Raw genomic sequence first — 20,952 nt, 5'->3', positions numbered from 1 at the left:
TCCCTGCTTTTGTATTCCAAGCCTCTTGAGATAAATGACAACATTACATTTGCTTTCTTAATTACGGACTCAACCTGCAAGTTTACCTTTAGAGAATCCTGGACTAGGACTCCCAAGTCCCTTTGCACTTTAGCATTATGAATTTTGTCACCGTTTAGAAAATAGTCCATGCCTCTATTCTTTTTTCCAAAGTGTACGACCTCGCACTTGCCCACGTTGAATTTCATCAGCCACTTCTTGGACCACTCTCCTAAACTGTCTAAATCTTTCTGCAGCCTCCCCACCTCCTCAATACTACCTGCCCCTCCACCTATCTTTGTATCATCGGCAAACTTGGCCAGAATGCTCCCAGTCCCGTCATCTAGATCGTTAATATATAAAGAGAACAGCTGTGGCCCCAACACTGAACCCTGCGGGACACCACTTGTCACCGGTTGCCATTCTGAGAAAGAACCTTTTATCCCAACTCTCTGCCTTCTGTCTGACAGCCAATCGTCAATCCATGTTAGTACCTTGCCTCGAATACCATGGGCCCTTATTTTACTCAGCAGTCTCCCGTGAGGCACCTTGTCAAAGGCCTTTTGGAAGTCAAGATAGATAACATCCATTGGCTCTCCTTGGTCTAACCTATTTGTTATCTCTTCAAAGAACTCTAACAGGTTTGTCAGGCACGACCTCCCCTTACTAAATCCATGCTGACTTGTCTTAATCCGACCCTGCACTTCCAAGAATTTAGAAATCTCATCCTTAACGATGGATTCTAGAATTTTGCCAACAACTGAGGTTAGGCTAATTGGCCTATAATTTTCCATCTTTTTTCTTGTTCCCTTCTTGAACAGTGGGGTTACAACAGCGATTTTCCAATCCTCTGGGACTTTCCCTGACTCCAGTGACTTTTGAAAGATCATAACTAACGCCTCCACTATTTCTTCAGCTATCTCCTTTAGAACTCTAGGATGTAGCCCATCTGGGCCCGGAGATTTATCAATTTTCAGACCTTTTAGTTTCTCTAGCACTTTCTCTTTTGTGATGGCAACCATATTCAACTCTGCCCCCTGACTTTCCTGAATTGTTGGGATATTACTCATGTCTTCTACTGTGAAGACTGACGCAAAGTACTTATTAAGTTCCTCAGCTATTTCCTTGTCTCCCATCACTAGATTACCAGCGTCATTTTGGAGCGGCCCAATGTCTACTTTTGCCTCCCGTTTGTTTTTAATGTATTTAAAGAAACTTTTACTATCATTCCTAATGTTACTGGCTAGCCTACCTTCATATTTGATCCTCTCCTTCCTTATTTCTCTCTTTGTTATCCTCTGTTTGTTTTTATAGCCTTCCCAATCTTCTGACTTCCCACTACTCTTTGCCACATTATAGGCTCTCTCTTTTGCCTTGATGCATTCCCTGACTTCCTTTGTCAGCCATGGCTGCCTAATCCCCCCTCTGATAACCTTTCTTTTGTTTGGGATGAACCTCTGCACTGTGTCCTCAATTACTCCCAGAAACTCCTGCCATTGCTGTTCTACTGTCTTTCCCATTAGGCTCTGCTTCCAGTCGATTTTTGTCAGTTCCTCCCTCATGCGCCTGTAATTACCTTTATTTAACTGTAGAACCTTCACATCTGATTCTGCCTTCCTTCTTTCAAATTGCAGACTGAATTCTACCATATTATGATCACTGCTTCCTAAGTGTTCCCTTACTTTAAGATCTTTTATCACGTCTGGCTCATTACATAACACTAAGTCCAGAATAGCCTGTTCCCTCGTGGGCTCCATCACAAGCTGTTCCAAAAAGCCATCCTGTAAACATTCAATGAATTCCCTTTCTTTGGGTCCACTGGCAACATTATTTACCCAGTCCACCTGCATATTGAAATCCCCCATGATCACTGTGACCTTGCCTTTCTGACATGCCCTTTCTATTTCGTGGTGCATTTTGTGCCCCTGGTCCTGACCACTGTCAGGAGGCCTGTACATAACTCCCATTATGGTTTTTTTGCCTTTGTGGTTCCTCAACTCTACCCACACAGACTCCACATCGTCTGACCCTATGTCGTTTAGTGCTATTGATTTAATTTCATTTCTAATTAACAAGGCAACCCCGCCCCCTCTACCCACCCCTCTGTCTTTTCGATAGGTTGTGAATCCCTGGATGTTTAACTGCCAGATTCTGTGATCTCAGGTATAAATAGGTATTCAGAGGTGTTCCGGAGGTTTCAGGCCTAGCAGCCCATATACCAGCACATAAGCCTATTTGCTAAGTGATTTGAAGAGGAGTTTACATCTATGAGGAATATTGCTTAAATTGGAACTAATAGAGATAGGCTTAAGAACTGTATCGCGTCATGATTACATATTTTAATTTGTAAAAGTTACATTAATTCTTCTTGTTACTGTTAAACTGTGTTCAAGATAAGGCTAAAGCATTCGCAGCAATCTTCAGGCTGATGAGCAGAGTGCATGATCCACCTCGGCCTCGTCCCCCCAAGTGGCATCATAGCCACCACTCTTCAGCCAACTTCCCTTCACTCCATATTGAGAAACAGTTAAGGATTCTGAATATAGCAAAGGCTACGTACAGGCCCTGACAACATTCTGGCAGTGGTACTAACAAATACGACTCATCTTCCAGAACAGGAAGCACGGTGGCACAGTGGTTAGCACTGCTGCCTCACAGCGCCAGAGACCCAGGTTCAATTCCCAGCTTGGGTCACTGTCTATGTGGAGTCTGCACGTTCTCCCCATGTCTGTGTGGGTTTCCTCCGGGAGCTCCGGTTTCCTCCCACAGTCCAAATGTGTGCTGGTTCATAGAATCATAGAAACCCTACAGTGCAGTAAGAGGCCATTTGGCCCATCGAGTCTGCACCGACCACAATCCCCACCCAGGCCCTACTCCCATATCCCTACATATTTTACCCACTAATCCCTCTAATCTACACATCTCAGGACACTAAGGGGCAATTTTAGCATGGCCAATCAACCAAACCCGCACATCTTTGGACTGTGGGAGGAAACCGGAGCACCCGGTTAAGTGGATTGGCCATGCTAAATTGCTCCTTAGTGTCGGGGGAACTAGTTTGGGTAAACAGATGGGGCTATGGGGATGGGACCTGGGTAGGATTGTGGTCACTGCAGCCTCGATGGGCCGAATAGCCTCCTTCTGCACTGTAGGATTCTATGAACTTGCCACGCCCTTAGCCACGGGGTCAAAATCCTGCAACTCCCTCCCTAACAGCACTGTGGGTGTACCTATACCACTTAGACTATAGCGGGTTCAAGACGACAGCTCAACACCATCTTCTCAAGGGGCAATTAGGGATGGGCAATAAAGGCTGGTCGAGCTAGCAATACTGACTCCCCAAGAAAAAAACAACAGAAAATATGACAGAACAGGAGCTGGACTGACTGACACATTATTTTGGGAGAAGCAACTTAAAATCAAACGTACTGAAAATGTTGGAATTTCTGACACAGCTGACTGACCCTTTCACACACCAGCAATCTGTGATGACAAAAACCTTTGGAGTAAGTTGGAGCTTTCCTACAATAGCTTCTATTTAGAGATGGTGCTGACATCATAAAAGCTTCTTAGGCACTTTGCAGGAGTTTTCTGGTATAACACCAGCCACATAAGGAGCTACCAGGGCAGATAACCAATAGATTGGTTAAAGAGATATTGGTTTTAACGAGTGTCTTGCTCACGGATAGCTGGCAAAGATTCGACCGGCAGAATGGCCTCATTCTGCGCCATAAATATAAACTATCCTAAGACTCATAAAGGAGGTTACAGAGCGAGAACTCCAAAGCTCCGGCTTTTACCAGCTGAGGGACTGGTGACCAAGAGGGGTGCGGTTAAACAAAGGGACATGCAAGCGGCTGGAGTTAGAGGAGAGCGGACATCTGGGGAGGTTGTGGGGCTGCGACAGGAGACAAAGACGAGAAGGGCAAGGCTATAAAGGGATCAGAAAGCAAAGACGCAGGATTCAAATTCAAGACCTGCTTTGTTGAAGCCATTTGCATTTCCGTGTGTCAAGCCCCGAATTCAGATAAATGCAAATATCCAGCAGCAGAACTGGGTGCTATAAAAACACCACTGACTGAATCCTTCCTCTGAATTGCCTCTGTATTCACTGCCTTTTTTCAATCATTTGTGGGACATGGGCATCGCTGGCTGGCCAGTATTTATTGCCCATCCCTAGTAACCCTTGAGAATATAGAACATAGAAAAGCTACAGCACAAACAGGCCCTTCGGCCCACAAGTTGCGACGAACATGTCCCTACCTACTCGGCTTACCGATAACCCTCTATCTTGCTATCTTCCATGAACTTATCCAAAAGTGTCTTAAAAGACCCTATCGAATCTGCCTCCACCACCACTACCGGCAGCCGATTCCACGCACCCACCACCCTCTGAGTGAAAAACCTACCCCCAACATATACCTACTCCCCAGCACCCTAAACCTGTGATCTCTTGTGGCAACCATTTCAACCCTGGGTAAAAGCCTCTGAGAATCCACTCTATCAATACCCCTTATACACCTCTATCAGGTCACCTCGCATCCTTCGCTTCTTCAAGGAGAAAAGACCTAGCTCTCTCAACCTATCCTCATAAGGCATGCCACCTAATCCAGACAACATGCTTGTAAATCTCCTCTGCACCCTTTCTATGGCTTCCACATCCTTTCTGTAATGAGGCGACCAGAACTGGGCACAGTACTCCAGGTGGGGTCTGACCAGGGTCCTATACAGCTGCAGCATTATCTCCTGATTTCTAAACTCAATTCCTCTATTGATGAAGGCCAGTATTCCATACGCCTTCTTAACCACAGCCTCTACCTGCGACGCTGCTTTGAGCGTCCTATGAACCCAGACCCCAAGATCCTTCTGATCTTCCGCACTGCCAAGCGTCTTGCCCTTGATATTATATTCTTCCATCCTATTCGACCTGCCAAAATGAACCACCACACACTTATCTGGGTTGAAGTCCATCTGCCACTTCTCTGCCCAGTCTTGCATCTTATCTATGTCTCGTTGCAACTGCTGACATCCCTCTACACTATTCACAACCCCACCAACCTTTGTGCCATCAGCAAACTTGCCAACCCATCCTTCCACTTCCTCATCCAGGTCATTTATAAAAATCACAAAGAGCAAGGGTCCCAGAACAGATCCCAGGGGCACTCCACTGGTGACCGACCTCCATGCTGAAAAAGACCCATCTACAACCACTCTTTGCCTTCTGTGGGCAAGCCAGTTCTGAATCCACAAGGCAATGTCCCCTTGTATCCCATGCCCCTTCACTTTCTCAATAAGCCTTGCATGGGGCACCTTATCAAACGCCTTGCTGAAATCCATATAAATTACATCTACTGCTCTTCCCTCATCTATGTGTCTAGTTACATCTTCAAAAAATTCAATTAGGCTCGTAAGGCATGATCTGCCTTGGACAAAGCCGTGCTGGCTATTTCTGATCATGGGCGGCACGGTAGCACAGTGGTTAGCAGTGCTGCTTCACAGCTCCAGGGTCCTGGGTTCAATTCCCGGCTCGGGTCACTGTCTGTGTGGAGTTTGCACATTCTCCTCGTGTCTGCGTGGGTTTCCTCCGGGTACTCCGGTTTCCTCCCACAGTCCAAAGATGTGCAGGTTAGGTTGATTGGCCAGGTTAAAAAAAAAAATTGTCCCTGAGATGTGTAGTTAGAGGGATTAGCGGGTAAAATATGTGGGGGTAGGGCCTGGGTGGGGTTGTGGTCGGTGCAGACTCAATGGGCCGAATGGCCTCCTTCTGCACTGTAGGGTTTCTATGTTACTATTCCTCTCCAGATGTTCATAAATCCTGCCTCTCAGGATCTTTTCCATCAACTTACCAACCACTGAGGTTAGACTCACTGGTCTATAATTTCCCGGGCTATTGCTTCTCCCTTTCTTGAATAACGGAACCACATCCGCAATCCTCCGGAACCTCTCCCGTCTCCATTGATGACGCAAAGATCATCGTCAGAGGCTCAGCAATCTCTTCCCTCGCCTCCCACAGTAACCTGGGGTACATCCCATCCGGTCCCGGCGATTTATCTAACTTGATGCTTTTCAAAAGCTCCAACACATCCTCTTTCCTAATGTCCACATGCTCAATCTTCTCAGTCCACTGCAAGTCTGCACTGCAACTACCAAGATCCTTTTCCACTGTGAATACTGAAGTAAAGTATTCATTGAGTACCTCTGCTATTTCTACCGGTTCTATACAGACTTTCCCACTGTCACATTTGATAGGTCCTACTCCTTCACATCTTATCTTCTTGCTCTTAACATACTTGTAGAATGCCTTGAGGTTTTCCTTTATCCTGTCTGCCAAGGCCTTCTCATGGCCCCTTCTTGCTCTTCTAAGTTCCCTCTTTAGTTCCTTCCTACTAGTCGTATACTCTTCTAGATTTCTAACATTACCTAGCTCCCTGAATCTTTTGTAGGCTTTTCTTTTCTTCTAGACTAAATTCGTTACAGCTTTCTTGCACTACGGTTCCTGTAACCTACCATAACTCCCCTGTCTCATTGGAACGTTGCTATGCAGAGCTCCAGACAAATTTTCCTTGAAAATTTGCCACATGTCTTCTGCACATTTCCCTGAGAAAACCTCCTTCCAATTTATGCCTCTAATTTCCTGCCTAATTGCCTCATAATTGCCCTTACTCCAAATAAACACTTTCCTAGCTTGACTGATCCAGTCTCTCTCCAATGCTAATGTAAAAGAGATAGATTTATGATCACTATCCCCAAAATGCTCTCCCACTGAGAGATCGGACACCTGCCCAGGTTCATTCCCTAATACCAAATCAAGTACAGCCTCTCCTCTTGTAGGCTTATCCACATACTGTGTCAGGGAGCCCTCCTGAACACACCTAACAAACTCCTCCCCATCTAAACCCCTTACCCTAGGGATATTCCAATCGATATTTGGGAAATTGAAATCTCCCATCACGACCACTCTGTTATTATCACATCTCTCCAGGATCTGCTTCCCAATCTGCTCATCCACATCCCTGCTACTATTGGGCGGCCTATAGAAAACACCCAGTAAAGTTATTGACCCCTTCCTGTTGCGAACCTCCACCCACAGAGATTCCGTGGACAATCCCTCTATGGCGTCCATCTTTTCTACAGCCGTGACACTATCCCTATCAACAGTGCCACTCCCCCACCTCTTTTGCCTCCTTCCCTGTCCCTCCTGAAACATCTGAAACCCGTCGCTTGAAGTATCCAGTCCTGTCCCTGAGATAACCAAGTCTCTGTAATGGCCACCACATCACACTTCCAAGTAGTGATCCATGCTCTCAGCTCATCCATTTTGTTCACTACAAAGAGGTGGTGGTGAGCTGCCTTCTTGAATCACTGCAGTCCATGTTCGGTGGGTTGACCCACAATGCCATTAGGGAGGGAATTCCAGGATTTTGACCCAGTGACTGCGAAGGAACGGCGATATTTTTCCAAGTCAGGATAGTGAATGGCTTGGAAGGGAACCTCCAGGTGGTGGTGTTCCCATTTATCCCAGCCCTTGTCCTTCTAGATGGAAGTGGTTGTGGGTTTGGAAGGTGCTGTCTAAGGATCTTTGGTGAACTGCTGCAGTGCATCTTGTAGATAGTACACACTGCTGCTACTGAGTGTTGTTGGTGGAGGGATTGAATGTTTGTAGATGTGGTGCCAATCAAGCGGGGCTGCTTTATCCTGGATGGTGTCAAGCTTCTTGAGTGTTGTTGGAGCTGCACCTATCCAGGCAAGTGGGGAGTATTCCATCACACTCTTGACCTGTGCCTTATAGATGGTGGATAGGCTCTGGGGAGTCAGGAGGTGAGCTACTCGCGGCAGGATTCCTAGCCTCTGACCTACTCTTGTGGCCACTGTTACTGCTGTACGCGAAACTCCCCAGTAAGCGCTGATGTTCACAAGTGAGCAGCTGATCACTCACCATTACACTCAGAACGCTACCTAGTGTGGCCTTTCATGCTTGCGTGACTTCAGATTCACCAGCACACCTCCCCCTCGCTGTCTGTGTGGTGAGTGACTCAACTGAGTGTCGCTGATTATCGCCCGAACTGAAATCACTGATCTGGAAACAGTTTGCATGCTCTGATTAGATAAATGTTTCCCACGTTAACACTGATTTCCACACTTCTCTCATAGCCCCAAAACCCAGCAGCTCCCAGGACTAGGACTGGTTCAATTCCTGACAACTGCAGCTTCCCAAGTTGGAAAAGTCAATGGACTGCCTTACTATTATGTACATCCCTGGGAGCCAGCAGAAAGCTGAGCAGTAATTTCAGTGTAAATATTTCCCCTTGTGGGGCAATCTAGAACAAGAGGTCACAAGTATAGTCACGAGGCAGCAGATTATTAATGATTATTGAGGATATTATTAAACTAGAAAGAGCGCAGAAAAGATTTACTAGGATACTACTGGGACATGATGGTTTGAGTTGTAAGGAGACGCTGGATAGGCTGGGACTTTTTCCCTGGAGCGTAGGAGGCGGAGGGGTGATCTTATAGGAGGTCTATAAAATAATGAGGGGCACAGATAAGGTAGATAGTCAAATCTTTTCCCAAAGGTAGGGGAGTTTAGAACTAGAGGGCATAAGTTTAAGGTGAGAGGGGAGAGATACAGAAGGGCCCAGAGGGGCAGTTTTTTCACAAGAGGGTGGTGAGTGTCTGGAACGAGCTGCCAGAGGTAGTAGTAGAGGCAGGTACAATTTTGTCTTTTAAAAAGCGTTTAGATACTTATATGGGTAAGATGGGTATAGAGGGATATGGGCCGAACGTAGGCAATTGGGACTAGTTTAGTGGTAAAAACTGGGCAGCATGGACAAGTTGGGCCGAAGGGCCTGTTTCCATGCTGTAAATCTCTATGACTTGATGACTAATGACTATTTAAAACTGAGATGAGGAGGAACTCCTTCTGGCAGAGGGAGGTGAATTTGTGGAACTCGCTGCTCCCATACCGCGGTGGAGTCTGAATCGTTAAATGGTTTCAAGAAGGAGATAGATATATTTCTGATAAAAACTGGTTAAATGGATACAGGGACCAGGTGGGGAGGTGGCTTTGAGACCAGGAAGAGATCAACCATGATCTTAAAAGTAAAGCTTATTTATTCGTCACAAGTGGGCTTACATTCAAACTGCAATAAAGCTAGTGTGAAAATCCCCTAGTTGCCTCACTCCAGTGCCTGTTCAGGCATGCTGAGGGAGAAGTTAGCATGGTCAATACACCTAAGTAGCACGTCTTTCGGAGTGTGGGAGGAAACCGGAGCACCCGGAGGAAACCCACGCAGACATGGGGAGAACGTGCAAACTCCACACAGTGACCCAAGCCGGGAATCGAACTGGGTCCCTGGCACTGAGAGGCAGCAGTGCTAACCACTGTGCCACCGTGTCGCCCCCTGATCTGACAATGGCAGAGCAGGCTTGAAGGGCTGAATTGCCTACTTCTGCTCCTAGTTCCAATGTTCTATGTAAAATGACCTCTACCCCTATACATTTATAATTTTTAAAAAACTATTCACGACACTGCAGTGAACTATGTGGAGTTGCAGGAGCTGAACAGCAGTGGTTCTCTCGGGAGGATTTCTTCAACATCCTAACACTTCCGTGATTGAGGATGATGGTCTGAGGCAGAAAGTTTACATTTGTTCCAGACTAAAGCATCAAACATAGGGCAGAATGTCAGCATTGAGGGAACACGCAGTTTGGGATCATAGAAGAAATCATAGAAACCCTACAGTGCAGAAGGAGGCCATTCGGCCCATCGAGTCTGCACCGACCACAATCCCACCCAGGCCCTACCCCCACATATTTACCTGCTAATCCCTCTAACCTACGCATCTCAGGACTCTAAGGGGCAATTTGTAACCTGGCCAATCAACCTAACCCGCACATCTTTGGTGTTCTGCCTCTCAGACACAATGTTAAACCGAGACCCCCCCACCTCACCTCTCAAGCCCCCTGGCACAATCGGAAGAGTAGCTGGGGACTTCACATCATGTCCCGGCTAATAGTTTACCCGTTAAACCAACATCGAACACACAGATGATCTGCTCATTTACTGTCTGTATAAATTGGCTGCAACGGCTACAACCCTTCACTGACCGTAAAGCACAAACACCAGGACATCCTGGAAGGTGCTATGCAAATGCAAGTTTCTCCTATCTCCCTGGGAGTTGTTAGTTACTCTGCAGTAAATCAATCTGAAGGAGAGAATCAGACACAAGTCGATTGTTTTTTTTCTAAAAAAAAAGCTGCTCCTATTTCGTGGTTTTTTAATTGATCCGTGGGACATGGGCGTCGCTGGCTGGCCAGCTTTTATTGCCCATCCCTAGTTACCCGCGAGAAGGTAGTGGAATCGCTGTAAACCCATGTGCCGCGGGTTGTCCCACAATGCCATTAGGGAGGGAGTTCCAAGATTTTGACCCAGCGACTGCGAAGGAACGGTGATATGTTTCCAAGTCGGTGGCTTGGAGGAGAACTTGCGGATGGCGGTGTTCCCATGTATCTTTAAAGGAAGGTGCCAGTGTTGCTGCTTCACTTTATATTGGATAGCTGTCCTGCTTGTTCAAAGCTGGGGCTGTGCAGTTTGGGTAGAGGTCGCCTGTGTGTGAGGACAGCATTCTCCGCACCATCATCTTGGAGTACAGTGCTGGACTAGTAATCTAGAGGCTACATTCCCACTCTCAATTCTAATTGAATAAAGGTGTATTGGGCTGGGGGAAAAAAGGAAAAGATTGCCCCCCCAGAGCTGCTGAGGTTGTCATTCAAATCCCAACTGGTTCACTCACGCGATTGACTCTTCTTACTCTGTTCAATAGTGCGGGAAGACACTCGCTTATAAAAATCCTCGGGGGCTCTCCACTATCCTCTCCCGATAATGGAGGCTTTGCCAGCAACAGCCACCTCCTGACAGCAAATGAAAGACTCCACGATGCCAGTAATACAGTAAATGTCCGGTTCATGAGTGTTTATGCATTAAACAATGACGAGGGACCCTTGAAGCAGTAAAATGTACCGCAGTACCTCCCAGAGAGCAGGCTAAATGTTTGCTTGTTCAGATCACATGACAGCACTGGAGCGATCACATGACAGAGTCAAAGAATTATACAGCACAGGTGGCTGCCTTTTGGCCCTTCCAGCCTATGCTGGCTCTTGTATGGCATTGGAAAGATCACATGATAGCAAAGGGAGTGTAGAACGTTCTCCTGGAGAGTACATCTCCCCTGACTGACAACCAGACTGGATTACCCATCCAAACCCATCTCTCAGCACCAAGTGTGTATAGACTGACAGCTGTAAAAACAACTGTGACCAACTGTACTTCACTGGACACCATAGCTCTTTGGGAAATCCCAAGGATGTGACAGGGTTGACAGAAATGCCAGTTCTTAGAAAAAGGAAGGGGACAAATTGGATCACACTTCCAGAGGGCTAGTACATGTACAATGGGTCAAGTGGCCTCCTCCTGTTCTGTAAAGCAGAATATGAAGATTACACTCAGGATTTGCCCTTGATGGAGTGGAAGATGGAGGCACACAATGCAGAAAAGCTCTGCAGAAGGAATAATATGGACTCAAAACTCTCCACAGACCTGCTGAGTTCTTCCAGCATTTTCGGGTCTTTATTAGAAGACCCTGGTCTGAATAGAGTTAGCTGAGCCCTGCTGTCGGGATGCTATAATGGGCCCCGATACTGGGGAGGGAACATTGACTAGGGCTGTCTGGGCGAGGTTCAGAGGGGAGTAAAGCCACCAACCCTTTCCGGGGTGTTGCAATTCACTTCACCTTAATTCCGGTTGTTTATCTACTAATACCAGCTTTTGATGTCAGTGTTTTGCTCATTTGATGCTTACACAGCCATGAGTAAGGATGTTCTGACCATCAGTCTGGAGGTAGGCTGACACCCACAATGGGAACATTGCGTTAAGAGGCAAAAGGCTGCTTTTTCAACTGAATGAGACATAGGTGTGAGCTGTATGAATCATTCCACGGAGCCACAAGGCCTCAGTGAGATGCAAAGGTTCAGAAAATCGTCACTGCGAGGCAGCTTTTTAAAGGATGACTGAGAAAATCCCTGTGCTTAATGCATTATAAACAGAGTTCAGACAAGGTTATGGGACTATAGACCTTATAGCATAACCATTCACTCCATCACATCAGAGCTTTATACTCCAATCGTATCTCCAGTGTACTTAAACATTTCATTTACAAACACTTTCCATAAGACCATAAGTCATAGGAGCAGAATTAGGCCACTTGGTCCATTGAGTCTGCCCTGCCATTCAATCATGGCTGATATTTTTCTCATCCCTATTCTCCTGCCTTTTCCCCAAAACCCCTGATCCCCTTATTAATCAAGAACCTATCTATCTCTGTCTTAAAGACACTCAATGACCCGGCCTCCACAGCCTTCTGCGGCAGAGAGTTCCACAGATTCACCACATTCTGGCTGAAGAAATTCCTTCTCATCTCTGTTTTAAAGGATCGTCCCTTTAGCCTGAGGTTGTGCCCTCTGGTTCTAGTTTTTCCTACTAGTATATTGTGAAAAGTTGTGGTCCCAGCACTGACCCCTGAGGCACATCACTAGTCACTGGCCTCCATGCTGAGAAAGATCCCTTTATCCCCAGTCTCTGCCTTCTGCCAGTCAAACTCCCTTTCAAACGATGTTTTAGTCTCTGCTGAGATTTTCCAGCATTTCCCTGTTTTTGTATTAGCCTCTGTCCCTGTGGGAAAGCATTCCCTGTTCAATGGAAACATTTCTTTTAACTTCCCCCTAATGCTGGCTTTCCTATTTCTGAAGTCCAGTTGTGACAAAGGAGAGCTTTGGAGAGTAAACGTACAAAATGTTTTCCCTTCAGAGGAGAAGGTTGACAAACATCACCGAATTACAGAATCCCCACAATGCAGGACGAGGCCAATCGGCCCATCGAGCCTGTAATGACGACCACAGTCCTATCCCCGTAACCCCACATATTTACCCTGCTTGTCCCCCTGACAACTAAGGGGCAATTTACCATAGCCAATCAGCCTAACCTGCATATCTTTCGAGTGTAGGAAGAAACTGGAGCAACCGGAGGAAACCCACGCAGACACGGGGAGAATGTGCAAACTCCACACAGACAGTGACCCAAGCTGGAATGGTCCCTGGTGCTGTGACACAGGCAGCTATAGAACATGTATATGCAACTTTTTGCGTCTGTTTGGTCCCGAGTATAATTCAGTCAGGCTCCTAGGCAGATACGAGTGACTGAGGGGTGTACTGGTCAAGTCATTGAAAACTAGACAAGATGGCTGAGGCAGTCACTACGGTAAAGCCGATGACCTATTTTACAGTAGTTAGTGACTGAAGGGAAATTTGAAAACTCATTGCCGTGATCTGGCACTGCCCCGGGAAAAGACAAAATGACAATCTTAAAGACAGCAGCAGACTGCATTGGTTGCTGAGTCTGCACTGCTGGTCACATCTCAGATACATCACTGCCACATACTCCAGTTCTAAGTCAATATGATATAGCGAGAGAGAGCGCGAGGGGTTTGTAAAACACTTCATTTCACTTATCTGATAATTGAATTTTTAAGCACCGCGTTCTCACTGAGCTGCGTTATCCGTTCTGCTCAGTTCATCAACTGTTTCAGGCTTATCGGAAAAAGGCATGCACAAAAATTCTAAACTGCTGTTCCTTAAAGTGCCAATGTAGTGACTTTTTCCCCCCCTTTCTCTACTCAAAATGTAAGACCCTTCAATGAAGGAGTGTTCAGCTGTCCCTCAAGGGGTGGGGGGGGGGGGTGCTGGGGACCAGGGAGGGTGGGGAGGGAGGCGAGGAGACCGGAGGGGGTGGGGGTTGGGTGGGGAGCCGGGGGAATGGAGGGGGTGGGGGGGGCGGGGACCAGAGAGGATGGGGGGACCGGAGGGGGTTGGGGGTGGCCAGAGGGGGTTTTGTGTGTGTGTGTGTGTGTGAGGGTGGGGTGGGGTAGTTTTTCAGGCCTGGTTTACAAACCCAACAAGAAATCTTACGGAAATGCAGAATGATGTCTCAGCGACTCACATCTTGCTCTTGCAAGCCCAAACAGGACCTTCAGTCACCAACTGGCTTTTTGGGTGCACTTTATAGAAAAAGGTAAAATATTTTTAAGGGCAGAATAATTTTAAAAACAATGAACTGTGGCAGAGGCTGTGCTTTGGATACGATCACAACACAAACTGCTGCTGTCACATCCTCATGGGGCTTTCAGCAACCCTTGAAGTGCTCAACCCCTTTCTCACCAATCAAGTGAATCACGAGGGGTCACGGGCTCAAGGTGAGAGGGGCGAGGTATAACTCAGATATCAGAGGGACGTTTTTTTTTTTTTTACACAGAGTGGTGGGGGCCTGGAATGCGCTGTCAAGTAGGGTGGTGGAGGCAGGCACGCTGACATCGTTTAAGACATACCTGGATAGTCACATGAGCAGTCTAGGAATGGAGGGATACAAACGATTGGTCTAGTTGGACCAATGAGCGGCACAGGCTTGAAGGGCCGAAGGGCCTGTTTCCTGTGCTGTACTGTTCTTTGTTCTTTGAATTCATTTCACTTCTCACTTTCCTCCACGGCCTCCAATCACTCACAATGATACGGAACAAAGGTGAGAAAAGAATGCTATCCTGCAGAAACTCTCACCACGGTGGACACAGGCCCAATAATCCACTCCTAGATCGGGTTTTACTCACTTCCACTGCCAACTCGGAGCAGAAGTGAAGCTAATGTTCCGGACGATATCAGGTCAGTGGGCATTTAAATCAGGATTTGAATCGGGGATCGGAGAATTTCAAACTCATTCAACCAACACATCTCATCACGATCCAGAAACAATTCTGTTCATCAACAATTCTTCAGGTGACTTGTTTTTCTGGATTATATTTCAGGCTATGGCGCAAATTGAAAGACATTGAGAAATCCTGAAAATTATCAGAATTAGTCTTTAGAAACATAGAAGATAGGAGCAGGAGGAGGCCATTTGGCCCTTTGAGTCTGCTCCGCCATTCATTACGATCCTGGCTGATCATCCAACTCAATAGCATAATCCTGCTTTCTCCCCATAACCTTTGATCCCATTCACCCCAAGTGCTATATCCAGCCGCCTCTTGAATACATTCAATGTTTTGGCATCAACTACTTCCTGTGGTAAAGAATTCCACAGGCTCACCACTCTCTGGGTGAAGAAATGTCTCATCTCCATCCTAAATGGTCTACCCTGAATCCTCAGACTGTGACCCCTGGTTCTGGGCTCCCCTGATGTGGAGATGCCGGCGTTGGACTGGGGTGAACACAGTAAGAAGTCTCACAACGCCAGGTTAAAGTCCAACAGGTTTATTTGGTAGCACAAGCTTTCCGTGTGTTGCTCCTCCTTCTGGTGAGTGACCTCCTTCAGGTCACTCACCTGAAGAAGGAGCGAGATTCCAAAAGCTTGTGCTATCAAATACACCTGTTGGACTTTATTCTGTTGTTGAGAGACTTCTTTCCGGACTCCCCCACCATCGGGAATATCCTCCCTGCATAAGAACATAAGAAATAGGAGCAGGAGTAGGCCATCTGGCCCTTCAAGCCTGCCCCGCCATTCAACAAGATCATGGCTGATCTGAAGCGAATCAGTTCCACTTACCCGCCTGCTCCCCATAACCCCTAATTCCCTTATCGATCAGAAAACTATCTACCCGTGATTTAAACATATTCAATGAGGAAGCCTCCACCACTTCAATGGGCAGAGAATTCCAGAGATTCACTACCCTCTGAGAGAAGAAGTTCCCCCTCAACTCTGTTCTGAACCGGCCCCCCCTTATTTTGAGGCTGTGCCCTCTAGTTCTGGTTTCCCTTCTAAGTGGAAAGAATCTCTCCACCTCTACCCTATCCAGCCCCTTCATTATCTTATATGTCTCTATAAGATCACCCCTCATCTTTCTAAACTCCAACGAGTACAGACCCAATCTGTTTAATCTCTCCTCATAAGCTACACCCCTCATCTCCGGTATCAACCTGGTGAACCTTCTCTGCACTCCCTCCAAGGCCAATATATCCTTTCGCAAATAAGGGGACCAAAACTGCACACAGTACTCCAGTTGCGGCCTCACCAGAGCCTTGTATAGTTGCAGCAAGACCTTCCTGCTTTTATATTCTATCCCCCTCGCGATAAAGGCCAACATTCCATTCGCCTTCTTGATCACCTGCTGCACCTGCAGACTGAGTTTTTGCGATTCGTGCACAAGGACCCCCAGGTCCCTCTGCACAGTTGCACGATGTAATTTTTCTCCATTTAAATAATATTCCAATTTACTATTATTTCTTCCAAAGTGGATAACCTCACATTTGCTAACGTTATATTCCATCTGCCAGATCCTCGCCCACTCGCTCAGCCTATCCAAATCTCTCTGCAGACTTTCCGCGTCCTCCACGCAATTCGCTTTCCCACTCACCTTCGTGTCATCAGCAAACTTGAATACCCTACATTCAGTCCCCTCCTCCAGATCATCTATGTGAATGGTAAACAATTTATCTTGTCTAGTCCTGTTAGAATTTTAAGTCTCGATGAGGTACCCCCTTATTCACCTACACAATGGTTTTCCAATCCTAAATCAGCCTTAAGTTCTCAGGATAAACCCAAACTCCAAATTGCTGGTTTGAGTAAGGGTTCAATTATCCACAGATACTCAGCAGGATTTTCCATCCTCTCCGTGTATTTTCCACCGGCCTGTCATTATTGGCAGCGGGATCGTCCAGTCTTGCCGATGTCCAGAGGGTTTTCCTCTGCTATTCGTCACGCAGAGGGGGTGGGGTGGGTGTTGCTGGGGTGACCATCAGAGAGAGACCGGAAGATTTCAGCCACTGCTGGCAAGTACTAGTCTCCGTGCTCCCAGGGCAGGTACAGAAGATCTCACACAGAGTAAAGCTCCCTCTGCAATACTCCAATCACTCCCAGGGGCAGTATCCTCACTTGTTTTAGCTGAAATGGCTGAAAGTACTTATGTTTGGTGTTTTCCACAGTCACAGGCCCCAGGGAGCTGGGCGGGGCCCAGGCCCTAGGGGGGGATGAGGGGGCAGGCCCCGGGAGTGAGTGGGGTGGGTGGTGGCCCAGGCCCCGGAGGTGGCCCAGGCTCCGGGGGGCTGGGGATGGGAGGGGGGGGGCGGTGGCGGCCCTGGCCCTGGAGGGATGGGGGTGGCAGCCCAGGCCCCAGGGGTGAGGGTGTGGTAGGCCCCAGGGGCATGGCAGGCCCCCAGGGGGTGGGTGGGGGGGAGGGGGAGACAATGGCAGGCCCCGGGGGGAGGTGGGTGGCAGGCCCCCTGGGTAGTGGTACAGACAGTAAGAAGTTTAACAACACCAGGTTAAAGTCCAACAGGTTTATTTGGTAGCAAAAGCCACACAAGCTTTCGGAGCCCCACGCCCCTTCTTCAGGTGAGTTGCAGGTGAGCCCCAGAAAGGGGCTTCGGGCTCCGAAAGCTTGTGTGGCTTTTACCCCAGTCCAACACCGGCATCTCCACATAGCGCTACAGATGGCAGGTACTTGAGGGCAGATTTTAGGTGTGTTTTCATTTCAACAAGGTACTTAATTTACTGAAAAGCTGATGAGTGCGCACCAATAGAACGAGGAAATGGTTCAGTGTCATCGAGGTCATTCTCACAGGTTACCTGCTGGAGGACGGCCCGGCTGCATTAAAAATGCTCATTTTTTAATGAGAAATCCATCCGGTCTTAATAAAAATACACCAGGTTGCCACAAATCAGGAAAACACTTGCTAAACGGGAAAGTGAATCGAAATTCCAGCACACCGCAGCTGCCTCTCAGTTAATTTTGCTTTTGTGATTAAGCAAACGGATTTCAGCAGAAACTCGATTTGCAAAGTGCAGCCAAAGTAGAAGCAGCTATTCCCTGAAGTTTATTTTGTCACAGCACACAGCCGGCACTCTCAACAGCGACGGGGACAACTCCTTTACTTTACCTCTGTTTTCAATTCTGTGATCTGGTCCTTCAACTCGCGAATGATCTGATTGGAGTCTGAGTTGTTGAGCTGACCCTGGATCCTTCCTTCTTCTCTCTTTGAAGCACAAAGCAAACAAACCACAAGTTAAAGGATTTCATTCGCGTAAATATTTTAGGCGCCGTCATTTCAACAAATCCGGCCATTCCCCCCGCAGACACGGGCACTGTCTGTCCAAACTGACTGACCTCCCCGACCTACGCTTCTGCTTTAAGTCACTGATTACAAAACCCCTCGCTGTTATCCATTACAATTATTAGTGGGCGGCACGGTGACACAGTGGTTAGCACTGCTGCTTCACAGCGCCAGGGACCCGGGTTCGATTCCCGGCTTGGGTCACTGTCTGCGCGGCGTCTGCACGTTTTCCCTGTGTCTGCATGGGTTTCCTCCGGTTTCCTCCCACATTCTCAAAGACGTGCTGGTTAGATGCATTGATCTGAACAGGCGCCGGAGTGTGGCGACTAGGGGAATTTCACAGTAACTTCATTGCAGCGTTAATGTAAGCCTTACTTGTGACTAATAAATAAACTTTACTTTAACTTTAGTTTTTCAATTAAAATCTGAATTGAAGGTAACTTCATTGCAGTGTTAATGAGAGCCTACTTGCCACACTAATAAACTTTAAATTGGAAACAGCAATAAAAGCTGGGAAACCTAGTTGTTCTTGGACTAGACCATGGTTCGTCGTCACCCCTGACCTCAGCAAAGTCAATAAATTAAAAGCAAAATATCGCAGATGCTGGAAATCTGAAATGAAAACAGGAAATGCTGGATAAACTCAGCAGGTCTGGCAGCATCTGTGGAGAGACAAACAGAGTTAACGTTTCAACTTCATAAGACCCTTCCGCAGAACCGTTCTGTAGATTGACTCGGGGAATTTCACAGTAACTTCATTGCAGTGTTAACGTAAACCTTACTTGTGACTAATAAATAAACTTTAACTTAGATACAGACTCAGGACGTTAGCTCTGTCTCACGCTGCATAGAAGCTGCCAGACTGATGCAGCGCTTCCTCTTTTGTTCAGCCAACCATCTAAATTGAAGGATGCTACAGATTCTGCCTCAGCAGTAGTGAAGCACTAGATAAAAGCAAATTACTGTGGATGCTGGAATCTGAAACCAGAAGAGAAAACGCTGGAAAATCTCAGCAGGTCCGGCAGCATCTGCAAGGAGAGAAAAGAGCCGACGCTTCAAGTCCAGACGACCCTTTGTCAAAGCAGAGTAAAGCATTGTGTTGAAGTTACCCTTAAACTTCTAACTTCAACCTTCATTCTCCAAAATGATCCTTGTTAATGATTCCAGTGGGAACAATTTCTCACTAATTATTGTCACGTGTTAAGTTTCACCGTGTTGGCCAACAGATACCCATTTTGAACCCAATTCATGTAGGTGAATCTTCACTTCCTTGTACTCCCCTAACATAGTACCCAAAACTGTGTGCCATACTCTGTGGCCTAACCATGTTTTCCACGAAATACAACGCTGCAATAGGGGACAGCAGTTGAATGTTCTCTCCAGTGTCTGTGCTGTAACTGGTGTTAAAATCTCCTTTACAAAACCGCAGCAGCTGCAGTACGGATTGCTATGACTAGCTGCAGTTTCTCGCTCATTCTCACTGGCAGTGCTTTGGAAAAGAGTAACCTCATTCCATCAAATAAATACTAAAGTCAGAATCCTCTCTTAAAACCTAGTCACACACTGTCAACATTGATAGAATTATAGGATCATACCATGAAGAGGCCCTTCGACCTATCGAGTGCACTGACACATTAGAAGCACCTGAACTCTCACGGTGGCACAGTGGTTAGCACTGTTGCCTCCCAGCGCCCGAGACCCCAGGTTCAATTCCCGGCTTGGGTCACTGTCTGTGCAGAGTCTGCATGGTCCCCCCTGTGCCTGCGTGGGTTTCCTCCAGGTGCTCCGGTTTCCTCCCACAGTCCAAAGACGTGCTGGTTAGGTGCATTGGCCATTCTCCGTGTACCTGAACAGGCGCCGGAGTGTCGCGACTTGGGGATTTTCACAGTACCTTCATTGCAGTGTTAATGTGAGTCTACTTGTGACACTACTAAATAAACTTAAACAAAACTTAAAAAACTTAATCCCATTTGCCAGCTCTTGGCCCATAGCCCTGAATGTTACGATGTGCCAAGTGCTCATCCTGATAGAGGCGGGTTGCCACACATCCTTTAAAAAGTATGACCGTCACCACCCTCTGGGTAAAAAGGTTTTTCCTCTCATCCCCTGAAACCTCCTGCCCCTCACCTCGAACCTATGTCCCCTTGTGACTGACCCTTCAACTAAGAGGAACAGCTGCTCCTTATCCACTCTGTGGGCTGATTTGGGCTCAGAAACTTTGCTCATTAATGAGAAGTTAAAGGGTTGATCTGTCACGAGGGGTTGCAATTCTCCCCAGTGACCCAGAAAGCAGTGGGGCCTTCCTAGCTGGACAGCCAGAAGACAGATGACTGATGCTCTGTGCTGGTAAATTAAATGATTTTGGCTGGTTACACTGCAGTCGTAACCTTCGTTACAGTTAACACAGCAACACTAGGCTCACCAAACAATCCGTGGCTTTAAGGACAGGATGTGTCTTCTCCTGGGTATTTAGCTACCTAACGCTGTGCGAACTCCACTTCAGGCTAACGTTAACTCCCTGATGAGATGGAATGCCCCCACACACTCCACTTTCCTTTCTCAACTTTTCTCTCACCAAAGCTTTTTAAAAATGGTTAACTTGAATGAATTAGAATTGGATCGTGTGTCAAAATGGCAAGCAATGGGAAGGGCAGGGTCCTAATTGCACACAGACCAAAGGTGCTCAGCAAAGTGATCACCGATACAGAGGAGACCAAACGTACCCTGCTCCCATCTGTCCTTGGCCTGCTGCAATGTTCCAGTGAAGCTCAACACAAACTGGAGGAA

General features: G+C 47.1%; 1 protein-coding gene across 1 annotated transcript in view; it reads right to left on the bottom strand.

The window, feature by feature from the left end:
• The window catches only part of LOC144507659 (EVI5-like protein), a 371,712-nt gene that overhangs the window by 39,104 nt on the left and 311,656 nt on the right, over nt 1-20,952 (bottom strand). Inside the window, exon 15 of the mRNA XM_078234815.1 lies at nt 17,992-18,087. Within this exon, the coding sequence (XP_078090941.1) occupies nt 17,992-18,087 (96 nt within the window). The remainder of the gene's footprint in view (nt 1-17,991; nt 18,088-20,952) is intronic.

The sequence above is a fragment of the Mustelus asterias genome, chromosome 19 (genome assembly GCF_964213995.1).
Source record: "Mustelus asterias chromosome 19, sMusAst1.hap1.1, whole genome shotgun sequence".
Taxonomy (NCBI): Eukaryota; Metazoa; Chordata; class Chondrichthyes; order Carcharhiniformes; family Triakidae; genus Mustelus; species Mustelus asterias.
Note: the sequence above shows the minus strand (reverse complement) of the source record. Positions and strands in the feature narration are given on the sequence as shown.